We start from the raw sequence: 24,705 nt of genomic DNA on the forward strand, positions 1-24,705 counted from the left end.
GGTTGAATTGAGTTCCTGCCTGTTGGGTGATGTTTTTTGTGACTCGAGCAACGTGGCCACAACACTGGCCCATGTTGTGCAGTACGGAATGCAACGACCAAAATAACAAATTTACTTGTGTACACTCTGTACATTTATCTAAGCTTTGTTTTGTGTAGTAAGCCTCCTGTTGTTTGAAGCTGCATATCGTGGAGCTAGAAAAAATTCCCAGTTGGTTTGTTGTTCGCCTTGCCATGATCCCGATTTCTTGGAAGGATTCGAGAAAAAAAGGGTTCTGTTTTGTAATCATTCTTCAAGAGAAGGTTGGTCATTCTGTCAGGTAGACAGACATTCGATGGCTAAGGGCGGTTCAATGTGGTTATAATTCCTGGCTATCAAGCACTTGGAAGGACACAGACGTTGCATTTGGAGCTTAATACCACCATTTATTCAAAAAATAACTGCTTTAGCTTGTCAAAATTTTATCCAGGCAGGTGCTGTAAACAATTTTGGACTTTTCAATTATGGAATGTGACGTCCGAGTATTTTTGTAATTGTATTTTTAAAATTCGAACCTAGCAAAAAAAATCCCTTTGAAGACAACAATTTAACCGAGCACAGCAGCAATTTCACCCGTAGTTGCCATTGCTGCCTGCTGTTTTAAATATCGTGTGGCTTAAGGAAACATTGAACCCGGTCATTTAACTTTGTCTAACCACCTTACCAGATTGTATTGCTAAATGCATAAGCCATGTAGAGAGTTCGAAGAGGGTTCGAAGAGAGTTCGAAGTGGGCCATGTAGAGGGTCCAAAGTACTTCTTTGCTTGTTTTTACCTGTGTTTGTTTGTTGGGAGAAAAAACCCAGAATTTTGAAGTTTTCGGGTGGGCATGAACTTAGCAGTTTTCAAGGCAAAGCACGGTGTGATGGGGGATTTTCTCGCTGTGAGAGCACTACATAGGTCATTCCTTAACAACCTGTTGTTCCGAATGTTCTGAAGCCTTACGAGGGACCAGCTGCCTAGCCAGCAAGAAAGAGGAGGGCTCGTCTGCATTGCTGGGTGTTATCTGGCCTGCGCAGAGCGGCCCGAATGGCCGCTCTGCGAAGGCCAGATAATGCCCAGCAATGCACATTTAACATGCGACACGCCCTCCTCTTTTGTGTTGGTTCTTTTTTCCTCCTTAGACCGTGCTGCTGGTGCACTCTCACCGTGTTTTTCGGTGGAAAGGTTCTCAGTGTTTCCCCCTTCCTCCCTGTTGCAGGCCCTTCCACGAACCGGCATAGGCAGCACCGTGGTCGACCCCAGCTGTGCTGCCAGCAGTGCAGCTTCGTGACAGTGCGCCCGAGCCATCTGAAGATCCACAAGCGTATCCATACGGGCGAACGTCCCCACCAGTGCAGTCACTGTGGCAAGGCCTTCGTGCACAAATGCAGCCTTGTCTCCCACCTGCGCATCCATACGGGTGAGCGTCCCTACCGGTGCCACCTGTGCCCCATGGCATTCAGCACGAAGATGTCGCTGGACATCCACGTGCGTGTCCACACGGGCGAGAGGCCCTTCTGCTGCCGCTTCTGCCCCGAGGCCTTCACACACCGCATCCAGCGTACGAGACACGAGGAGAAGGTGCACAGCCATTGCCAGTAGTGCGGGTGGGAGGAGGAGGATAAGGGCCCGGAGAGGTGTGTGCACCGACACGCTGTCCGAGACTAGAAGAAGGCGATTTCTTTGTATGGATTGTTAAGAAGCAGTGTTTAGGCTGTCTCCATGCACCCAAAGCCAGTGAAGAAGTGGGGGACGATGCTGCCGGTGTTGGAAGAAAATGGCTGTTCACTGGATATCTCTCCAAGCTGAATATCTGGTATCCAGCATTCGTCACCAGCCACCTGGCGAGCAGCAGACGAACACTCCTGTCCATTTATGAGGACATGAGGGAGGAACAAAACAGCAGCGCTACCCCGAAAAAACAAGCGTAGAACTATCGTCTCCTCGCAGCCCAAGGCACAGAGTGGAAGTAGAAAGACTGGATTGGCTGCAGTCTCAAAATGTGCTGCTTTGCTTCTGGTGATGGCCAAGACCGGCCGCTTTAAATCTAGCTCTGAATGAACATTTTTTTACAGCCAATGGCCCCGCAGCCTCTGGCGGGCATCGCTCAACACTTCTACGCTGGTCCTTTGCTGCCTGCAGGGTGGCCTTTATGGAGCGTGCCAGGAGGTGGGGGTGATGATTGCCATCATCATCACATAATGGCCTCGCCAGCCGGGTGACTATCACTCCTTGCTAGTGTCGCAAGTGTCGTCTGTGGAACCTGTGGCGTCCTGTGTCGGTCACCAACATCTCGGCATAAGTGCCTGCTTGAATGCGTGATGCAACTTTCCAGTTCTATGCAAGTAAGCAAACACTGCACTTTTTAAAATTTTGCAGTCATTATTCCACACCATTCATACGCGTGCAAGCACGCACACTGTGTGTATTTCCCTCTTTGATTGTTCCTTTTGTGTGTAAACAGCAGATAATGTCCAGTACTTGTCGCATGCTCTTTTTCTACGGATATTTTTGAGGTTAAGTTAGAAATGCTCAGAGTGTGAGGACGCAATACTGTACACTGGTTTTATTTATCAGTTGAAGATGACATCACCTGCAGCTTTTTCACTGTGTTTTGTTTCAATTGCTGATATATTTTCTGTATAGCAGTTGTGGTCAGTTTGTGGCTTCAAAGTCGAAATATTTCGTCAAACGTTTTTTTTTGTAAGGTGAATCACAAACCAACAACCTCAGTGGCCACAAGTATAATTTCTTTCAAGAGTAGAGGAGACAAAATGGCTTCCTGTAGCTGCCTCCCTCTCACAGTGTAACCGTTGCTGTAAACAGTTGTCCCTCTCATGGTGTGTTTGTTTGGTTAAAAAAATGGCCGCCACTGTAAAGAGTCAATAAAGAACACATTTGAGCTCAGATGGGTATCGATCGTGCATCCCAAGAGTAGCCAGGAGCCAAGTGTTTTAACACCATGCAACATAGCACATTGCAAGCAGCGAAACAAGTGTTAGCCTAGTGCGTGTGGTGCAGACGTTTTATCACGTGATGGGTATGCATAATGTCACGTGAGTAGAACAGGTGCTTTACAGCCACTGTGAAGAACTCTGGTTGTGGGCAAGCCGTGGGGTGAAGTGCCGCGAGTCTGCTTGTCAAAGTAATTTGTGCCAAAAGATAACGTAACAAAAGCGAAAAAATAGCTGAATACCCTGTCTAGCTGTGAAGTTTCTGATAAGTAGTGCCAGGCTATCGCCTTCAATGCACATTAGCAGTCTTAAGTGCCCCAAGAACTTTTTTAAGTCTTTCAACCACTTTTTTTGTTTAACAAGGGGTTTGTGCATGAAAGTCTGGCATGAGGCTCAGGCAGAAACAGCCACAGTGAACTTGCGTGAATTTGTTTAGAAAAGAATGGCCGAATTGAGTTCCTGCCTGTTGGGAGATGTTTTTTGTGACTCGAGCAATGTGGCCACAACACTAGCCCATGTTGTGCAGTACGGAATGCAACGTCCAAAATAACAAATTTACTTGTGTACACTCTGTGCATTTATCTATGCTTTGTTTTGTGTAGTAAACCTCCTGTTGTTTGAAACTGCCTATCTTGGAGCTAGGAAAGAATTCCCAGTTGGTTAGTTGTTCGCTTTGCCATGATCCCGATTTCTCGGAAGGATTCGAAAAAAAAAGGTTTGGTTTTGTAATCATTCTTCAAAAGAAGGTTGGTCATTCTGTCAAATGACAGACATTCGATGGCTAAGGGCGGTTCAATAAGAAGGTTGGTCATTCTGTCAAATAGACAGACATTCGATGGCTAGGGGCGGTTCAATGTGGTTATAATTCCCGGCTATCAAGCACTTGGAAGGACACAGAAGAAGTTGCTTTTGGAGCTTAATACCACCATTTAATTAAAAAAATAACTGCTTTAGCTTGTCAAAATTTTATCCAGGTGGCTGCTGTAAACAATTTTGGGCTTTTCAATAATGGAATGTGACGTCTGTGTAATTTGGTAATCGTATTTTTAAAATTCGAACCTAGCAAAAGAAATCCCTTTGAAGACAACAAATTAACCGAGCACAGCAGCAATCTCACCCGTAGTTGACATTGCTGCCTGCTAATGTTTTAAATATCATCTGGCTTAAAGAAACATCGAACCCGGTCATTTAACTTTGTCTAACCACCTTACCAGATTGTATTTCGAAATGCATAAGCCATTAGAGAGTTCTTGTCAATTTGCATGCATTTCTTTTAGTATTAGATACACGTATGAAAGTGCTGTTTTTTTTTATACCATCCTTGCTTATGCCTGACAACACCGGCAAGTCGTCAGGGGTAATATTAATGGGTTGCGAGCATGTCTGCCATCTGTGCATCAACTAACACAAAACTATGAGGGCACACTACGATGTAGTCAATGTGGAAGCACTATTAGGTTGTCGTACGTGTCCTCTCATCGTCATTTTCTCTTTTTTTTCTTTTCCTGTGTTTTCAGCGCTCATGCCCAATTTGTTGGGACAGTACTATCTGACCGGAAGTTCTACTAAATGGCACAACTGCTTCCTACCAAGCCAAGCAGATATTTTGCTGAACCGCACTTCTGTTACATTCTGGGGGCTTTGGAACCGACATAGTACCGCTTGTACTGAAAATTGTTCAATTCTTCTTTTTCAACTGAATTACCTTCCTTTGTTTGTGAACGTTCCTCTGAGAAATGTGGTGTTAATCTTAGCATTCTTTGGAATGTTTTTATTTCGTTTTTTGAGGCAGTGGATATTTTCTTAATTTTTGGTGGGTGGTTCGTCAGTTGTGTTATGTGCTACCTCTTGGACATGACAGCGCGTGATTCTTGACGTTCCGCGTTAACGAATGCTTTTGCACTCAGAAGTAAATAATAACAAAGCAGGGAAAAGTAAAAATTTTGAAGCCCGAAACAGCACAAAAAACTGCTGCAATTTATAATATGTTACTGAGGTTGTTATAGGGTCGCCGTGCTCAGTGTATGGGATTTCCTCTCCTGCCACCTGCTACAAATAACATGAGACTATAGGCATTTGCTAAACAACCAATTAATTATGCGGAAGAAACTCCTGGGGCAGAATTCTTATTCGGGTCTGTTTCGAAAATGCCCATTTAGTGTTCATTTCAGCAATGACGCAATTGTATAATTGCAAGGCCTCTGACCAATGATATCGCCTTGCTTGCGCTGTGTCACATACGGTCGTCTGTCTTCAGCCAATCAGGGCTCGCTTGAAGTGGAAACATTGAAATGGACATGAAACAGAAAAAAGTGAAAATCCGCCCGTGGAGTAATTTCGTTCAGTGTCCCTTTCTGTTCATTCAGCAGGCAACTGCTTCAAAGTTACCTATTCCTGGTATTGCTGACATGGACAGTACATTAGCTGGTTCACTTGCTTAAAGTAAATTGGTGTTTTCTCTGTTACTCTGAAACAGACTGCATAAAAAATGAATGATATCTAGCATGCAGCATTTAGTCTGAGAAAGTAGGTTGCTGGTGCCAGTAAAAGGGTGAAGTTATTGTTGGCTGAATTTGACAGTTAATGGTTGGAGGAACATGTTCATTTTGTCAGTCATTTTACCAAGCCCTGGCTTGGTGCCACTGTACACGTGCATGTGTATCCCCCATAGAGCACATCCAACTGGGCTGCACATCAACTTGACGTTCGTGAGCAGCAACTTGGCGCTGCCGAGCCAGCTGATGCAGATGTTTTGTCAGTGGCAAAGCACCTCCAGTGATTAACAGCCCCATGGCTCCCCAGGACAGGCACGAGCTTAGCAGCTGTGAGTGCAAAGCACCATAACAGAGAACACCAATTTTTGTATGAGAGCACTGTAGACACGGTGTTCCTGAACAAGCCTTGAATGTGAAATTTTGGAATCCTCGCGTGTGGAAGAATGCAGAGCCAGCGAGAAAAAGGAGTGCTTGTCTGCGTGGCTACAGAGTGTCCTGGGTGTTAGGCCTTTACCGAGTGGCCTGCTTGGCACCAGTGGAGATGCTCTTTCCTCTTCGGCTGGTTCACTGACACCATCGTCTTCGTTGCGAGGGTTCTCAGTGTTTCCCCTCCCTCCCTGTAGCAGGCCCTTCCCCCTCCTCAAATGGGTGCAGGCAGTAGCACGGCCCTGCCATGCATGGTCAGCTGCAGCTGCGCTGCCAGCAATGTCGCTTTGTGACATCGCACCCAAGCCATGTGAAGATCCACCAGTGCAGCCACTGTGGCAATGCATTTGTGCTCAAGTGCAACCTGATGACCCACCTGCGCACCCACACGGGCGAATGTTCTTACCGGTGCCACCTGTGCCCCAACGCCTTTGCCCGGCAGAGCAACCTGGCCAGCCACGAGTGCAGCCACATGGCTGGGCGTCTTCCGCTAAGCCTTGTGCCCTGTGGCCTGTGCTCATCACCTCCAGCAGAAGGCTGACGAGAAGGTGCACAACCCCCATGCGAGGGTGAACGATCCCTCACCCAAAGTGATCGGAAGAGTGCAAGCTCTGGAGATGTCGAGCGGAATGTTCCCTGCGAACAAACGACTCTTACTTTCCTCGCACAACCGACAACCGCAGCGCCGCGGTGGTGAGAATCGTGACACGGCGCCCTCTCTCCATGGCCGCAGCTGGGAGATAGGGAACTGAAAAAGTATCCATAAACTTTGCACAGTATCAGGGAGACATTTTTAGTGCAAGGGCAGTAGACATGCCTGATCTATTTTCTGCACATAAACGAGACCAATGGAGCCTTCGGATACAGTGAACTATTATAGTTCCCCTCACACCTTCAACAGGTCTTCGTTAGAAAGGTTCTAACATGCCTGGGTTGCAAAATATCCACTTCTCCAAATGAAACCACCACTAGAGAGGTGCTGGCTAGAGCGCTACAAGAGTAATAGCCTTATTCTGGACAACAGAGTGAAAAAAGAAGTGGACAAAGGGAACGGACAGGACGAGCGCTCGTCGTGTTCATTCCCTTCGTTCACGTCATTTTTCGCGCTTCCAGAATGATGTCATACCAACTTGCCCAGCTCACCACTCAATTACAGTAATAGCCTGTCTGGTATGCCGTATTACTCGCAATCTCTCCAGCATCATCATGGAGTTAGCAGCGCAAAAAAGCGTCTGTGCTCTCTGTAGCCCGTGCTCCCATCAGGTGTCACGATTCAGTTGGCAGTCTCCAAAAGAAAACACAGCGTGTCAAGCTGCTCATTGCAGTTATGAATTGCAGAAAGCAAAAACAATCCGACAAGCCGTTGGCCTGCTCAGTGGCTTGTAGAATGAGCTTTGTGACTTCGCAGAACTGAAGCGACCTGGTATGTGTTGCATCACATTTGCAGGCATCGGTCACGCCTGCAAGCTCCTGATCTGCTAGGAGGGAAAGATCGTGCTGAAGAGACCCACCATCTGCATTCTGACATGGCCATGATCTTCAAACTCGTTACACCCGACCGAGCAGTCAAATCAAGTCAAGCCAAGCCACATGCTATGTATGTCTGTCAAGCAATTTCGCACTGTGATGGTGCGTCCAGTTGGCAAACAAGTTTGTGCCCAGTGCTCGTCCCGTTTGTTCCTTGTACAGTTAATAACATGTACAGAATGAGAAAACAGGAGAGACAAAGTGATTCAAACTTTTCAAGTTTGCTTCCACCATTTGGCAAATGTATTAGAAAAACGAGCACACACCGTAATGAAAAAATAGAGAGAAGGGTTATCTCTGTTTTGAGTCTTTTTAGGAATTGTACGCAGTGATACCTAACACTGGTTTGTATCTGGATAACAATTCCCTCAGTTTTTCGGTATGATTGCATTCCTTTTTTCTATACTCGTTAAAATGCAAATGTAGACTTAAAAGGGAAGTTGCCTTCAGTGTATATCTGTGTGTGTGTATCCCAACAGAAAATGGTGGCTGGTCCCATCTGGGAATTTAACCATAAACTGTCCGGATCCAGCTACATTTTCTCTTGGGAAGCCTCTTGAATGTTTCTACTTAATGCGAATGTTTTTGTGATTATATTATCCAGCAACCTTAGTACCCACACATTTAGTCTTCAGGGACCTGGGGAATCCCTTAAATGAAGGCTGTTGAGGAACAACTGATTAGAGCAAATATACAAATGTGTTTTGGAGGCAGCTACAGGGATGTCATACTTGAAAAGATCAAAGGAGACAGCGGCTCTTGGTAGCTACCTCCTATGGCAGTGTCATCATTGCTGTCATGAACTGTCCCTTCCGTTTAAAAGCTCCCTCAAGTCTCCCACATCCACCTTAATATTTTCTTGTTATGCGTCCTCTGTGTCACAGAATGACTTGAATGCATTAAACTTCAGCTGGCTTTCGTTTCCAAAAAAACATTGACGCTGCAACATTGCATCATATCAAGGTGAAACGTACAGTTCCAGAATTGAAAATAGAAATGTAAGGCTATCGAATAAGTAAGTCTGTGGGTCAATACAGGATCTAACATTGAAATGTTTTGTTGTATTTTTCAGTAAACCTGAACAAACGCTGTGTTCTGGCTGATGCAATATCCCACAAATCTTCCATGTCTGACATGCATGGAGGTGCACACAACACCGAAAAAATACACACAAGAAAATTTACTGTAGTGCTGGACAATTTAAGGCGTGACACTGGGCATCTGCATTGCCTGCCGAGTTTCCCACGAGGTTTAGTGTGTATAGTTCCCACAGCAACTGTGTACGCTTACTTTGCAGGGTAGATTGTATGCTCCTAAAAATTGACTCTCTTGCGAAGAAATTACGCCTTCACGTAACTACGCAGTCGTGCGAAAAGAGGCAGATGCCCTAGTAAAGTTTGCATCGCCTGGAGAATGTAATCCTGTATTTATTTGACTATACATCACGCCGAAATATGCCCTACCTTATTGTTATAAGCCACACGAGGGCAACAAATGCCAAATGATTATGCGAGGTCGAGTGTGGCGATTTCATGCACGCCGCTATTGTGACTCAGTCAACTTTCTTTGGTGATGACAGCAGCCTGACTTCCCTGCTGGCTGTGGTATGTTTGGAAAAGCAGACAACCTACGACTGAATGAAGGTGGTATTCATTTTTCATGTTTACAAGATTTGTGTCAATAATCAAACTACAATTGTTATCATGGTGCAAAAATGAATGTTTTAACTTTATTGTACCACAAGCTTTGCAGTTAAGGAGTGTACAGAAAGTTGACACCTAAGCACTCTGTGCTAGTGGGCCAGCAGGGTTGGCCCACTAGCACACAGTGCCTACATAAACATGCACTACTGCTCTGAACACAAGCACAAGCAAAACGGCACTTATTTTTTAAGAAAGGTTGCATCTTTTTATGGGCTATTGTGACACGTCACCATTTGTACGCATGCTAACGCAGGCATAGTATTCCTCACATAATTTCCCACTGTTGAGTAAACAGCCATTAATGTCTAGTGCTTGTCCAGTTGTGGTCCTTGTACATATACTTTAGGGAGCTAAGAACATTTATAAAGTGAGGAAATACGACAGGCACAATCTGGCGTTAACTGCCTGATGAACTTTGTTTCCACTGTTGGTCAATTGCATTGAACAAATGAGCGCAAACCATAATGGAAAGGCAGAGGAGGGGAGGTGTCTGTTATTGGACCAGCGCTATTCAAAAACAAAGACGAAGCAAGAAACACAAGGCTAAGCACGTCACCTTCTGTTTCGTCGTCTTTGTTTGTGAATAGTGCCGTTCCAATCACGCAACGTATACCAACACGCCAAACTTGCAGTTCTTCCAAGGAGAGGTGTCATTAGTTTTTAATAATGGATGCCAAACATTAATTTTGATACATTATGTCAGGGAAAGTCGTGTTCCCTGCCCACACTATTGCAATATGGTTTGTTTCCATCTATTCAGTAGATTTGGTAAAAGGCAGAAGTAGCCTTCTGCGGCCAGCTGGCTTCGGCATATGCTTTGCATGGCAGTGTATTCTTAGAAAGTTCTAAGCATCCCTTGACAAGTTTTCTTTTGTTGGCTACTCTCTATATTGTGTGCTATCTCTGGCAAGGACGATGCTTGATTTTTGACCTCCCGGGTTAATTAATGCTCTTGCACTAAAGAGTAGTACATTGTCGTTGCAGTAATTGGTGAGGTCACTACGTAAGTGTGTGGTGGGTTCACTTCTGCTGCCCATACCTGTCGATCAATTTTCTTCCGTTAACTTTTATTTGCCTTTATTTAGCAGACAGCTGAACACCTATTTGGCTGAAAACAGCTTGCTGTCATTATGTGGCCGATTGGCATATCTTCTAAGCGCACAACAAACTCCCTTTACATTGAATAGTTATGTAGGTACACATGAACCAAAATTTTATTGTACAAGTTTAAAATTTCTCATGCAATAGATTCTAAAAATATTTTATATCACTCGGAACTAGATGAGCTGGCCTTTCAAATGATTTCTATGTGTCTGGTGCAAAGTGATGCCTACACCGCGGTGATGCCCCACGGCAGTTGCTCATTGTCCAAATGTGACTGCCACCTTGATGGTTTTCTGTAACTTTCTGTGCACTAAAGTGTGTTTTCTGCGTGGCAGCACCATTAAATGCGTTTCACCTTTTGGTGGTTCAGAAAGTACAGCACTTTCAGACCTCATTCTTCATTCCATAACTTGCATAGAATTTAGGCTTCCCCTGTTTGTAAATGAATTATTCAGATGCATGGCTCATTTATGATGTAAAAGTGACAATTCTTAACTTGTGTACATAACTTGTGCTACCTTTGAGTTTTCTTGTGTGAAATTTCACTTCTGCTTCCGCTAGTGAAATTTATTGTCAGAAACAGAAGTATAAGTCCTGCATGAAACTATAAGGAACTTTCATTTGTGGTGTTAGAAGTGTATTGTGTACCTTAAGTGTGATGCTTGATTTTGCCACTGGAGGCTGTTTTGTATGAAATTCGTTTAACAAAAAGGTTGTGCAAGGTTTTGCACAAAGTTCTAATTGTGCAGGTGAGTGACTAAAGCTATATTGCAATGAAATGCAGAGTTAAAACCACATGCATTAATCAAACATCTCTTGATAAGCTTGCAAAGGTTAAGGCTTGTGCGAGTTGGTGCATGATTACAAATAGGGGAACAGCGCAACACAGACCAAACACAAGAAGAAAGTGACAACCATGAGCGCTGACTTACAACTGATTTTATTTTTCGGCTTGTCACATATATATGGTAACAGTCAAAAATACAAGAGAAGCAGAAATAACACGAAAGCTGGAGATAAACAAACCGGTCGTCACACTTCACCGACACCATGTGCCACAAACACTTGCTGAACTACCGAGCGACAGAAAATTAATCTCTTTCCGCGAGAGGGACAAGGAGGGTACACTAACACATTTTTCTTTTCGACGCTCACGGCTTCAATTACTGCTCTAGTTATGTTATCTTTGTGTTTTGAAATGACCTGTGTTTTTTGAAAGATTGGGGCGCAGCTGCGGCAATCCCGACAGCGGACACCTAAGTGGCCACAATCGCCTTATGTACGTTATAGTTATGTTCTTTTAATCTTTCATTGAGGCATCGTCCAGTTTGGCCTACATACCTTTTCCCACAGGACAGCGGAACAGAATAGACGACGCCTTTAACGCATTCTAAAAACAGGTTGAACAAGACTGCTTTGTTCTTTTGGTTTTGTTTACTCTCGAACACATGGAGGAAAGCTTGTTGGGAGCAGAAAATACAACTTTTATGCTAACTCTTTTTCCTATATTTATCAAATTGTGCGCTATCTGGTGCATGTAAGGAATAATAGTAAGTTTATCACCTTTGTTGCCTTCTACAGCTGCTTGGCTGTACTGTTCCTCTCTTTTTAATCTGTGCATTATTGATTCTGCTACCGCTGCTAACAGCTGCTTGGGGTACCCCACTATCAGAAGCCGATCAACCTGTTTACGAAAGCTTTCTTGTATCGAGTGAATACAAGAGTTGTTAAGGGCATTTTTAAAACACATTGTTATGATAGACCTTTTCACGAGTTTAGAATGGGACGAGTCAAAAGGCAGAAGTGGCTTACTGGCTCGTGGTTCGTACGCCCAGCAGATGTGATAGTGCGAAAAATGAAGCTTTAGATCTAAAAAATAGATAGTTCTGTCCACGGGAATTTCAAAAGTTAAAACCAAAGATTTAAAACATTGACAGAAATGACCTAAAACCTGAAACATTAAGGATTCAAGACCCGCTTCGTGAGTGTTAAAAACTACTAAAAAGTCGTCGACATAACGGAAAATTGTGGTTACTTGTGGGATCTTCAATTGGTCATGCAGAATGCGGTCAAGGTGCGCTAAAAAGAGGTCACCTAAAATTGGTGCAATGCAGGATCCAATACAGATTCCGTTAGACTGAATATAAAGCTTATCATCCCAAGCTGTGAAAGTTGAGTTTAGGTACACCGTCAACAATTCTAAAAATCCTCGTACTGACACACCTGTACTATTTTGAAACGCAATGGTACCGTACTTGTCAATGCATTCCTCAACACAAAGCAACAGTTTGTGATGTGGCAAAGGGTAATATAAATCTTTTACGCCAAAAGAGCATGCCATATAGCTTTTGTCATTACATTCCTTTAAAAACTCAATGACTTCATCCGATTTCCGCTCAAGGAATGGGTCTTCGACTCTTAAGAGGTTCAAATGTTTCTGCAAAAACAACGCAATGCACTTTTGCCAAGTACCGTTCTCGGATACAAGTATTCCCTTAAAGGGATGTCTACCTTCTGTGTTTTTGCGCTGAAAAACACATCCAGGCTCGTACTACTGCTTTTTCTAATGGATTTTTCCAGACCGTCGAGCTTTAACTTTTTACACAATTTTTCGGCCTCTGCTCTTACTTTGTATGGGAAATATTATCTCGGAATGTGAAGGCTGATAAGATTGCTTGCTCAGCTTTTTCTTTAAACAGGCTTTCTTTTAACACGATAAATCCCCCTTCTTTGTCTGAGGTTAGCAAGGCTAGCGGGTTGGTCCTCAAAAATGACTCCGTCTGCCTAACTGTCACTTTCTTCTTCTTGTGTTTGGTCTGTCTTGCGCTGTTCCCCTATTTGTAGCCTTGATAAGGTTGTACAAGTACCTTTCTGGAACATCCCAAAAATTTCCCTTCTTTGTTGTAGATGGGTTGTTAGGCCTCCGAGCAAAGTCCTAATCTGGGACATCCCAGACAGGTCTTTTTTATCATTTGGGATATTTCTGGAACTTTCGTATGTCCTTGGGAGTTCCGCAACTAACAGGTGGGACATCCCTAGCTCTTACCTAGGATTTGTGGGCATCGTCTAGGTAAAGCACAGGTGGCACCGGTAAGGCCTCTTGCCAGTGTGGATGCCCAGGTGGGTGACTAGAGGCTGCCCTTCTCCATGAAGGCCTTGCTGCATTGGCTGCACTGGAACGGGCACTCGCCCATGTGTTTGCGCTGGTGCCTCTACAGATCGCTCGGACGCAGCGTCTTGAACGTGCACTACAGCAGCCGACCACTCAGTTGGCAGCAGCGCTGCACCCTGTGGCCACCCGAGGTGAAAGAAGAGCCTGCAACAGGGAGCGGAAGTAGCTGTGAGCCTTGGCTTTAGCAAACATTGCAGCAGTGCATCTGCAGTGAGGCGAAAGAACTGGGACGAAGAGGAGAGAGCTTTTCCAATTTTCCCAGGTGAGCCGCTCTGTGTAGGCCTTACGTACACTCGGCTAAATCCTTAACTAGCGCGGGTGAGCTGCGATTTTTCTATCTTATGACGATCGTAAGAAGGAACAGCTGAGCGTGGTTTCTGAGCATGCATTTAATCTTGGCGTGCTTGCAACTTGGCTTCGGCGCTGATGCATGAAAAGTTGGTGCTCGCAATCGCCAGTTAAAGATTTGGCCTACTGTACCTGGGTGTTGCTTAGCAATGCAGATGAAACCACTTCTTTCCTATTGGCTCAGCAGTCTTTTCCTCAAGAAAGTTTGTATATATAGATATTGTGGATGTGGAAGAAAGGATTCAAATGTACATAGGCAACGAACAGAACAATATTTGATGGATAAAATTAACCAGACAAGTATATATGGATATTGTGGATGTAATATCATGGATTGTGCAGAAACGGCACTTCTAGTGTTCTGGCACTAAAGAATGTCTTCCCTGATGTCATGCTTTTGCTAAAAGCTAATGAGCTCATGAACAGCAAGGGAGCCAAAGAGGTGTTAATCATTACTGGAGGTTGTTTGCTAGTTACAGAACATTTGCATCCACTGACTTGGTGGTGCCAGGGTGGCTGCACAACCAAATGTACATGCAAGCATACAGTGACACGTAACAATGCAGGGGAGTCAGCCAGGGTTTGGTAAAACGGCTGATAAAATGAATACTTTCTGTTAACCAGTTACCATCAAAGTTAATCAAAAGTAACTTCCCCTCGAACTCAGATTTGCAGAGCACGATACTTGTCCCAAAAAATTTCTGCTTCACCCGAAGTAGATATTGTTCAACCCGAAGTAGATATTGTTCAGAAAGGCGAAACTGAAGGACCTGGAGAAACTAACAAAGGTGCAACGTTAAAGAATTGAAGACTTAAAAATACAAAAGCTGCATATTTTTCTCAGTTGCACATGAATATGTGAAAGTGATGTCCAAAACGATTTTCAAATAGCTGTCACACCCTCAACTCAGTTGTGAAGGTTTCTACAACAGCAACTACATGCAAGCATCTCAGACAGCACGTGTTAAAACTCGGCTCCATATGAAGGGGTATGGTGTCAAGTTGTGGCTCATTGGCTAAGGCGTTGTGCTGCTGAGCACGAGCACGCGGGTTCGATAACCAGCTTGGCGGCCGCTTTTCTGATGGAGTTGAACAGCAAAAATGCTCGTGTTGAGATTTCGGCGCACGCTAAAGATCCCCAGGTGGTCAAAATTAATCCCGAGCCCTCCACTATGGCGCACCTCATCGCCTGCGCCGACGTTAAACCCTATAATCAATCAATGAAATCAAAATTTCAGAATGGCAAAACATTCCCGATACACTTTTTACCGTTACCGAAAAACAGCCTCTGCAAAGGCCATTTCGTGTCTCAAGCATCAATGAGGAGCAATAAAAAGCAACTGTATTGCTGCGGCCGGGAACACCACCCCCGCTGATCTTTACTGGAACCAGCAGCCTCCTTTCCAGGGCATAACTGAAAGGCTACATGGTGCCACGGTGGGTGTTGTTAACTTACTTGCACTTAGCAGACTTCTTTGACCCACCAGAGAAAATCACATGCTCGATTCACTTGTCACAAATGAACCAGATAACGTCATGCCAGGAAATAGCAATAAACTTGCTGCAAGCGCAATTAACTTTTAAGGAACATTATTAGGACCAGTTTCTTGTGGCTGTGTTCTCATGTTCCACTAAAGTAATCATTTGCTTGCCTAGCACCTTGACTCTTAAATTGTATATAACAGGCAGCTGAAGGCAAAACGCCATGCGCTGATATCGTTTACCCCAGTAAACATCGCAATGACATCATACTAGCTAGCAGTGTCTTTTAAGCTGTGCCAAGACTTCAAAATTTTGATTTTTTTTTTGTTTGTTAATGTTGACAGTTCAGTGCAAAAACATTCGTTGACATGGTATGTCAAAAAATCTGACATTGTGGTGGCCAAGACATGGCACACAGCATCAGTGACGGGTTCCCCCCCCCTCATTCACAAAGAATAGCTAACCTATCAAAGAATGAAAGAGAAGAATGCTGCCAAAGTTCTCAAAAAAATTTTGTGCACTAAGTGATGCAGCAGAGTTGAAAAGAAAATTGGGCAAATTTGAGTACTGGTGGGAATTGAACCTAGGGCCTTCTCAACACAAGGCATATCATCACGACTCAATGGCTTCAGCTAACTAAAGCTAAATACAGTTAATGCATTGTTGAGGAACAGGACCCAAGACCATGGCTCCGCAAAAAACGCACTTTATTCACCTCTTTTTTCACCAGCAGTTCACGATGGTGATGATTCCCCCTTTGTAAGCAGTCTTCCTCCTTTTCCTCAACATGCATTGTGGGTCTCGACTTGAAAATGGCAGTTAAAGAAATGTACTGGGGCCTAGATGGGTAAACTGGGCATACTAACTACACAAGCAGCAATCAAGCGAATAACAGAGAATTTCCCGTAAATGTCTGCTTAGCTCGGTACAAGAGTTCCTGTATATCGCTTAGCGTAAGAGTTGTGCGTCTGTTTGCCACATGCCGCGGGTTCCAGTTCGACAGAAAGCCCGCTTTCAGTGCTGCACACAGTCAGTTGTACTCAACTGGGCATCCGCAGTTGTGGAAGCGGAAGCAGCGGCGGCCGCTCATCTGATAAGCGGTCCAATATCGTGTGCCAGTTTTTGCCCGGCCGCTCCTCCTCGCCACTGCCAGTGGTGCGGCGGCCTACATGCGAGAAGGGTCGCTTTCCCGGACGACCTGGAACTCAAGATGGCGGATGGACGCGCAACTCTGCTCACCTAGGGGAGCTAGATACAGGAACTCTACTCGGTACCCAACGGCAGCACCACCATGCAGCATTCACTGAAACCTGCAGTCATATGGCACTATTCCAACAGATGGTGTGTAAGCAGTGCAAACAAGGGAAGAGAAAGATACAAAGGGGGAATGGTGATGGTCATGAGAGGACATGTTCGGCCATTGCACAATAATACTGTCATATTCACAGCATCGTAAGCTGTCTTTAAAATTTTGTGTTGATATGCATAAGGATATTACACAATAAACACACTTAACATGCACGCAGGCCACTAAATTTATCCCTGACAAATTGCTACCGTGTTGTTGTGGACAATGTCAGCAATTCAATGGGTAGGATGATATAAAAAAATAATACTTCTGATTGTGTTTTCTCATTGAGAATGCATGAAATTAATCAGAAAAACCTTATAAGATGGCCTGGACATTAAAATTTTAATTTTGGTGGGTAAACAGTTTACAGATGGTCAGCCCATTCCGCACCAAAATGTCCACATTTATTTTTTTCAGTGTTGTGTACATGTCTGTGCATGTTAGGCGCAGAGGCTTGGTAGGCTCCAAGCATAACAGTTTACACTTCCATGAACCAGAACAGTGTGGCACCTGAGATTTACTACTAGAAACGTAATACATTGTTTTAGTAATAGAAGATGCCCCATCGACCCTGCAAATCTAAAGGAGCTGTACATTTCGGCACCATGTAATGCAACGTATAGCTCAGATATCTTGTGGGGAAGCAAACCAGCTGAAGTTAAATGCTTTGAAGTCACCACATATCTGGGACACACAGATCACATAACAATATATCTGAAGGTGGAAATGGAAGATTGGGGGGATGATTTAAATGGGGGGATGACTGTTTATAGCAACGACAACACCATGGTGGTGAGACAGCTACCAAGAGCCAGTGTGTCTCCGCTTTATATTTTTCCTGGCATTCCATGCCTGAAAAGCATACGATAGAGTTATTTCTGTGGGTTCTTTCCCCGTGGCTTCTCCTCCGAGCCACCCCAGTGCCGAGGATCGGAACACCTGGGATCTTCAATCAACAGACTCAGTTGCCATTGTCAACTGTACATTTATTTGCAATCATGCGGCTAAAAACCAGTACTCGGGTGGAGCCTGACGACGACGGGCCGCAAGCTCCACCAAACAGACCTCTTCTGTCCACCTCTTTGCCCTAGTTTTAAAGGAAAGCTTTACTAATATCGTCGAGCTGCTTCGCCATCGCAAGAAATTTGACCTTCATTTGAGCACAGCTGTGCCATATCCTTTGCAACGCACCATGTGACTCGCTAGGCCAAGCTCTGTGAACGTTCGCTAGCTGCCGCTGCTGCCACCACTGCTAGCCTGGCACATGCGCTGTCCGCAGCTAAGTGGCTGCCTGACCACGTGACTCGCCACATCCATGCGAGCTTGGCCACGGATGAGAGCGAGACCAGGTCGTCATGTCTGAGTGCTGTACTAGAGCAGGAGCCTTCATGCCGTTGTTGGGGTGACCAGCCCACGAATATCGCCCGGTGAGGTGCTTCACTGGAGAGGGTCCGGAAAGGCAAGCGTGCAAAGCTAGCATCGGAGACTGAGGAAGAGCGTAGCATTCGGTTCAGAAAACGCCGGCAGCGGGTCTATAACCGTAGATAAAGGCAGGCTGTCGACGAATAGCATAACAGTTACAGCTAAATCGAACATAAACGAAGGGAAACCAAGATCTCTTAACCAAGCTGAGCCAAGCTTTCACTCTGCATATTCAGGGTTAGCTGAGCTAAGCTGTAGCCATTTTTTTCTCTCCATCATGCCTCCAGGAAGAGGGTGAATAGGTGAGAATCCTCCATGGCTATGGCGTTGTGCTGCTGAGCCCAACGATGTGGGTTTGATTCCCGGCTGGCCCCTTAGATGGGGTTTTTTGGGAGTCGATAGTATCAAAGCGCAACGGCTATTTCTTGAACTAATCTGTGACGTGACAGTCCGATGTTGATTTAACCATTTTTTACTAGTGTAAAAACACCAGAAAGCTACAAAAAACATCTTTCGTGTCTATTTCCATTTATGCTGCGCCAGATATTTGTGTTATACCAAAGTGTAAAGCCATTACACACCAAGCTCGATGCTCCCCTGTTCTTCGCGGAATAATACAGTGAGCGCAGAAGCAACGACATACACGGTGCGAGTGCTCAGTGCTCCATTTCTGGTATGAGTTTCATCAGTTTCATTTGTTTTTTGGGGAGCTGTATCCGAAAGCATTCATTGCATCTTCCTCTGTGTTATGAGCGTAGGGATCAAAGTTCTTTAAGTTACAAGGTTGCAACAAACGGTGTGCCGTGGGAGCGCCGTGTTGCCGCCGAAGGCGGGGGCTCCTCACGCAGCACTTGGACGACGCCGGGCACTGCTCGTGATCACGAGGCGCACGCATAACGTGTGCTCACGCTGGCTGAACTAATCAGTTTAAGCCCAAACGCTGCTGCAGTTCATTCTCTCTGCGCCAGTCGTGACAAGGTGAAGAGCATGCGTATCCCGTAATGACAACTCCTGCCAAATAGTTTCATTTAATTGATTTCCGTCAAGTCATGATCGCAGGAAAGTGTGGGTTGGTGCGCCCGGCCTTCTGAATGAACCGTGTTGCCTAGTGTTCTTAGCGCGCTTTACCGTTTACAGTTCTAATGGAAGCAAGAGTAGCCGTTTGCCGCGGAAAATGAAAGGACTGCACTCTCAGGGTGTCTAGCGACCGGGAAAACCGGGAAAAGTCAGGGAATTTTTAGCCACCGGGAAAAGTCAGGAAATTGTCAGGGAATTTTTGAATCAAGTAATACCAGTCAGGGAAAACCACTTTGGGGCCTGCCCAAACAGTTTTAGAATAGGGGAAACCAGTCGAACGCAACGCGAACGCAAACCGAACGCAACACGTTCGCGCGCGACGAAAGCGTGAACAGCATGAAACGTTTTCTGGTTTTCCTGCAAGGGAAATCGCGGCGCGTACGCCCGAGGCGCGCTGACGCCGCCGCGGAAACCACCTGCACCAACGTTTCTAAACGTTGACCCGCACGGTGCGTGCCGAGCGGTAGGCGGTGGCAACATGGCGGCAGCACCGGCCGCGGAGTAGTGCGGTAGCTCCAACGGCCGCTTCTAACCGCTCTTTAAAATGCTACTCAAGGCACAAACGCACTTGCTTGTGCAGGAAAGGAGCCACTGCAGGCACGAAATCGTCGGCGCGGCCGTGAAAATACCGCGCACGAATCGCGTGCAAAAACTCGCCCTGCGGTTCACGCACCTGCTTTGGTTGCTGTGGGCATTTGCGGCAGAGGGACGTCTAGGTGGTGCCCAAATCGCACGCAAAACGGGCCTTTTTTTCCAGCGAATTTTAAAAGGCAGCGTTTTTTGGGAGCTAATCTTGAAAGAACTTCCTTATGACATCAGGAGCCAGAATTACATAATCAAAAAGGAACATGGTTTAGCGCGAACCCAGTGAACCGCATGGGGTGTTTTCTACTCGCGAAAACGCGCCGCCCACGTCACAGGCGCGCTGACGCTGCCGCGGAACTACCCGCACGCTACGCGTGGTGCTGCCGGAAGCGGCAACATGGCAGCGGCTTCGACCGCGAAGTGGTGACGGGAGCTCGAGCGACCGCTTCTAAGCGCTCTCTAAAATGCCGCACAAGGTACGCACGAAGTTGCTTGTGAGGTAAAGGAGCTTATAATGTGGGCGAAAACGGTACAATAAAACATCATCCGCGCCGCTACTGAAAGGGCCCATGCAATACCTGCCGGGGTGGTAAGCCTTAACATGTCTGGCGGAGCCAGCCGGCTGCCTCGAGAGCTTCGAAACGCCATGGGGCGCGCGGCTCCCCATTGGCGCAAGTCGTCAGGCTCCCACTGCCGCGCGCGCGAATAGTCGACGCGGGCGTCAAAAAATCGCACGCGCAACGCGCACGCGTAACGCACCATGCGGTTCACGTTGCATGTCAAGCCAGGACAATAAAGAAAAAAAGCAAAAGGTGCTTGCTGAAGCGCAACTTGAAGTTTCTATCCCGCAAGATGAAATAAACTCTCTGAAGCCGTAACTGAAGGCAAGCAAACCTCAAACTGAACAAACTGAAATTAATCAAAGTGCATTTTGAGAATTAGGGCACTTGCAACAAATGTGTTTTTCCGTATGATAGAATGTGTTTTCTCTACGCTTTTTGTATGCTTCACGGACCGTTTCCACAAAATGGCGCGTGTTGTATTGGTCAGGGAATTTCAACTAAAATGGTCATGGAAAACCTGGAAAAGTCAGGGAAATTGAATTAGGCAATTTGCTAGACACCCTGACTCTGTAGTTTCTCGATTCCGTCTTACCGGCTGCAAAGTAGCAACATCTGGCGAATTCGTCTAAAACCAAATGACACAAATGTTTGTTGCCTAGAACTGCTCGTTTACGCTTGAAATAGCTTGAATCTTGGACGTTTTAGATTAAACTCTCACACTAAAATAATTTTTTTAAAAAATAGTCGTATATTTCTGCTGCGGAGCTTAAAAAAAAGAATTCATGACGTCGACATTGCCATCTAGTGGGAAAAATTAGCAGCAAATAATGCATTAACCAGAATTTACGCCTCTGCTAATATTTAAATATAAAATGAGTAAGATATATTGTAATAATTCCGCAATTACCTATATTACCTTGCCCACCACGATTTTAACAACATAAAAGAGCTTTGCTAGTTCATAAACGCATTTGAACAATTGGAAGCGTGGGAGGCTGGAGTAGGGGCGGTTATGTTGCTCGCTCTTCTGAAAAAAAGTGTCATTTGTCGCACTTCTGATCATCATTTAGCAAGAACATCATAAACAACATCAACTAAGATTACTTGTATGAAGTGCCGAACGCAGTGCATTTGCTGTACCGTAAAGTTCTGAAAGAATGCCTACTCAAAGTACAGTGATATCAAGTGAAAAATACGAGATGGGCGAACTACGAAAAGGTGGCTGCACCGCCAACAAAAACTGCGATATCAAGAAAAAATTCAAGAAGGGCGAACTTTTGGGTCAAGCGCGGAAAGGACGAATAAGCGACCAAATCAACACATCAATACCTAGATTATTCGTGTTTATTTTGTTCACTCATCAGCACTAAGCCATCGATTTTACGGGGTGGGCAATATTTGGGGTCTTTCAGTAAATTGAATATTTTAACCCATAAAGGGTAACCCGTAATCTTCAAATTTTCTCATACTATGAACACTGGTGACTGCACTACAGGCAGTGGTTTTTCATGCATTGCTTAAAACTAATTTTACGGCTCATTAAACTTCAGTGTGTGAAATGGGCATTCAAAATTGTTCTGTGCCACTTGGTGCCACCAAAGTTTATATAATTGAGCCATAAAATTAGCAATCACTGAAATTACAATCACTGGGCAATCACAAGAACATTGCCACCAATGCTCGCCACCGGCGCATTGGGAAATGCGTGGAGGAAGGGCCATTTTTTCACGTCCACCGAAGGCCACCAGCAACCTCGTCCGAGCAACGGCATCGAAGGCTGACCTACTGAGGCCTTACGTCACTGCACGGCGCAGCCGATAGCCAATCGTCGGCAGGCAGAGACGAAGCAGACAACAGTGAAGTGAGTGAAGGCAACTTGCGAAGGCAAATACAAACCAATGTACAGGAGGCTATGAATAAGCAAATAAGGGTGGGCTACAAAAATGGCATTTCCAGCTTCAGTAGAAGTGATGTCAGGGCCTCTCCTAAACTCTTCTTTCATCCATGCACGGTACAACACCTGCCATGCTAGCCCCAGCCTTGCGTCTTATATCCGATACAAAAAGCCAGAAAGTAACAACACCAAGACGTCACCCCTTCAGATTTTCTATAGGGCCTTGACGTAGCCCCACATTCCAGAGATTTTGCTTAAATCTAAAATGCCACCACAGCCTACAACCCTGATACTCTTCGAAATTGTTTTTGACTCCACAAGCTTCTACCAAGATGCCCATACAGCAAACTTTCCACACAACCCAACCTCCGCCATCTTGCTTAGAACCGCCTGATTTTCACCCTGTGTCAAACAGCACTGTGCCTGTTTGTTACCTTCTTGTCGTGTCATCGTTTTGAGCTGGTTTGTCCTTTATTCAACAAAGACTGTGGTCTTTAAAAGGTGATGTAACAAAGGTGTACACGATGATTGTTGGTGTGGACATGGGCTTGAGTGTGCCACCTTTTAGGTTCTTTGCGTCAGGGGTTTTAACACACGCAATGTTGACCACCCGTCATGCCTTCGCACATTTCTACCAATAAGCTGTATCATTCGATTTGCGATCATTTACTTCAATTTATACAGTAAAGAAAAAGTAAAATAGTAATGATGTTACTTTTTGATAGTAGCTCTGTAACTGTAACTGCAACAGAGTTGCAACAGAGTTGCCTAGCGAACCAGAGTTATCGCTAGGATTTAACTTCCAAGATGAATCTGATTGTGCATCGTAACAAAATTGTTTATCGTTCATCTGCAGCTTATCAAATCTCACCTTAAAACTGGAGAAATCGCTTTGTTTCGCATACGCGTGCAAGTTTTTTCTTGCAAGCCGAATGCCAGACAAAACATCCTCACGGATGGAAAATTGTGAACCTTTAAGTTTTGGCCCGGCTGACAAAATGCTACCTTTAACTTTAAACCGCGCAAGTTTAACAATGATTGGGCGGTTCTTAACATCCCGCAAACGCCCGAGCCTGTGTGCTTGTTCGATGTCCTCTTTTGTAATAGGTATTTCAAGTTTGTCTGCACACAGAGAAATAACCCGAGATTTCGATTCTTCCCAAGTTTCGTTGCGTAGATCTTCAATACCGAAAAAAGTAGGTTATCTCTGCAAAGACGATTTTCCAAGACTTTGCATTTTTGCGCGAGGTTATTTATTTGTGAAGAGAGTCTTATTGTTTCAGGTTTGCTACTCGGGTCAGATATCGGGGGACGTAGTTTATTAGCTTCGACTATTTTTTTCAAGTTCGTCAATGTGGGTGAATAGGCGACCAACCTGGTTTTCAGGGGAGGACTGCGCGGCACGAATTATAGCTAGCTCAGACCAAACAGTATTTTGCGAAATTTCACGGCGTGATAGGGTGCTTGCAATGAACTCAAGGGTCACAGGAGTCGGAATTACGTTGTCAGGGCCAGGGTTCAGTTCAACGTCCCCAGAAAGGGCAAGTAAAAGAAGAGTAAGGTGAGCATTGACACATAATGAACAGAGAGATTGGTACAGCAGTTTTCGCGTGGCATAAAATGCGTCAGTGGGTTCACGACAACTCGATTAACATTCGGTCACTAGAACATACACATCTAGCACAAGGTAGGTAACCAACCTGCGCAAACAAAGACGGCGCCATGACCACGCTCGGTCCGGTGGCGTGCCCCAAGTGGGTCCAGGAGGGTGGCTGCTTAATTAGCGGTAGAGAGTGACCCGCGCAGGAAGTAGCTCTCCGTGGCCAGGCGGACAGCAGGGAGGGTGCTAGAAGTGGCGGGCTTCAGAGTGAGTCGTTTTCATTGTCGGGATCAACGGCGAGCAGGTGGGAGTTGTCCACAGAATTTTTGGCTAGCGTTAAACCGAGGCAGGGGTAGGTGGAGCCGCCTCCGAGAAACGCAGGCGAGGCGACTGACGATAGAAGAGCCCAAGAGCCTGCGCAAACAAAGAAGGCGTCATGATTACGCTCGGATCCGGTGGCGTGCCGAATCACCCGAACTATTCTAGTTCACTCTACCCGAACGGTCGGCACACACCCCGGCTAGAGCGAAAACAATTTTCTCGCACACTTCCAGAACTCGATCACACCGATCCTCATTATGTTTGTTGTTTCACCATTCACAGTGAGTCAACGAAGCGTAGAACGAAACACCCGTTGCGGCCGGCGGCCGGGTAGGACATGCCGTCATTCTCACAAAGTGCACGCTAATCCATAGCTGGGCTGCTCTGCGCGAGCACACGGCTTTTGCTTCTCTGGGTTCCCGACCCGCAAACGCTGCACGCAAAAAAGTACTCAGGAGTCTTGATACTGTACGAGTTGTCAAACACTGTCAAAACTTCTCTTTGTGTCCAAAACAAACGACTGGGCGCCACCATTGGTGATGCCATCGTGATAGGACGTTCAAAGGAATAAAAGGACCTGTTACAATGACTAATTTGTTAAAATAATGCCTCGAACGGCTTTGCCAAAAAATAGACACTGCTACCGAAGCGGAACGACTGC

The 24,705-nt window shown here is 45.4% G+C and overlaps 1 protein-coding gene and 1 long non-coding RNA gene across 2 annotated transcripts in view; both read left to right on the forward strand.

The window, feature by feature from the left end:
* The window catches only part of LOC144178735 (uncharacterized), a 60,258-nt gene that overhangs the window by 16,937 nt on the left and 18,616 nt on the right, over positions 1 to 24,705 (forward strand). Inside the window, exon 6 of the mRNA XM_077706815.1 lies at positions 1,163 to 1,614. Coding sequence (XP_077562941.1) covers positions 1,163 to 1,614 — 452 coding nt within the window. The remainder of the gene's footprint in view (positions 1 to 1,162; positions 1,615 to 24,705) is intronic.
* Positions 1,618 to 13,654, forward strand: LOC144179120 (uncharacterized). Its single transcript, XR_013324153.1, has 3 exons — positions 1,618 to 2,365; positions 7,343 to 7,492; positions 13,448 to 13,654. It is a non-coding gene; the product is annotated as an uncharacterized LOC144179120 (long non-coding RNA).

Source organism: Haemaphysalis longicornis, unplaced genomic scaffold (assembly GCF_048455015.1).
Source record: "Haemaphysalis longicornis isolate Haplotype H1 unplaced genomic scaffold, Haemaphysalis longicornis Haplotype H1 scaffold_4, whole genome shotgun sequence".
In the NCBI taxonomy this organism is placed as follows: Eukaryota; Metazoa; Arthropoda; class Arachnida; order Ixodida; family Ixodidae; genus Haemaphysalis; species Haemaphysalis longicornis.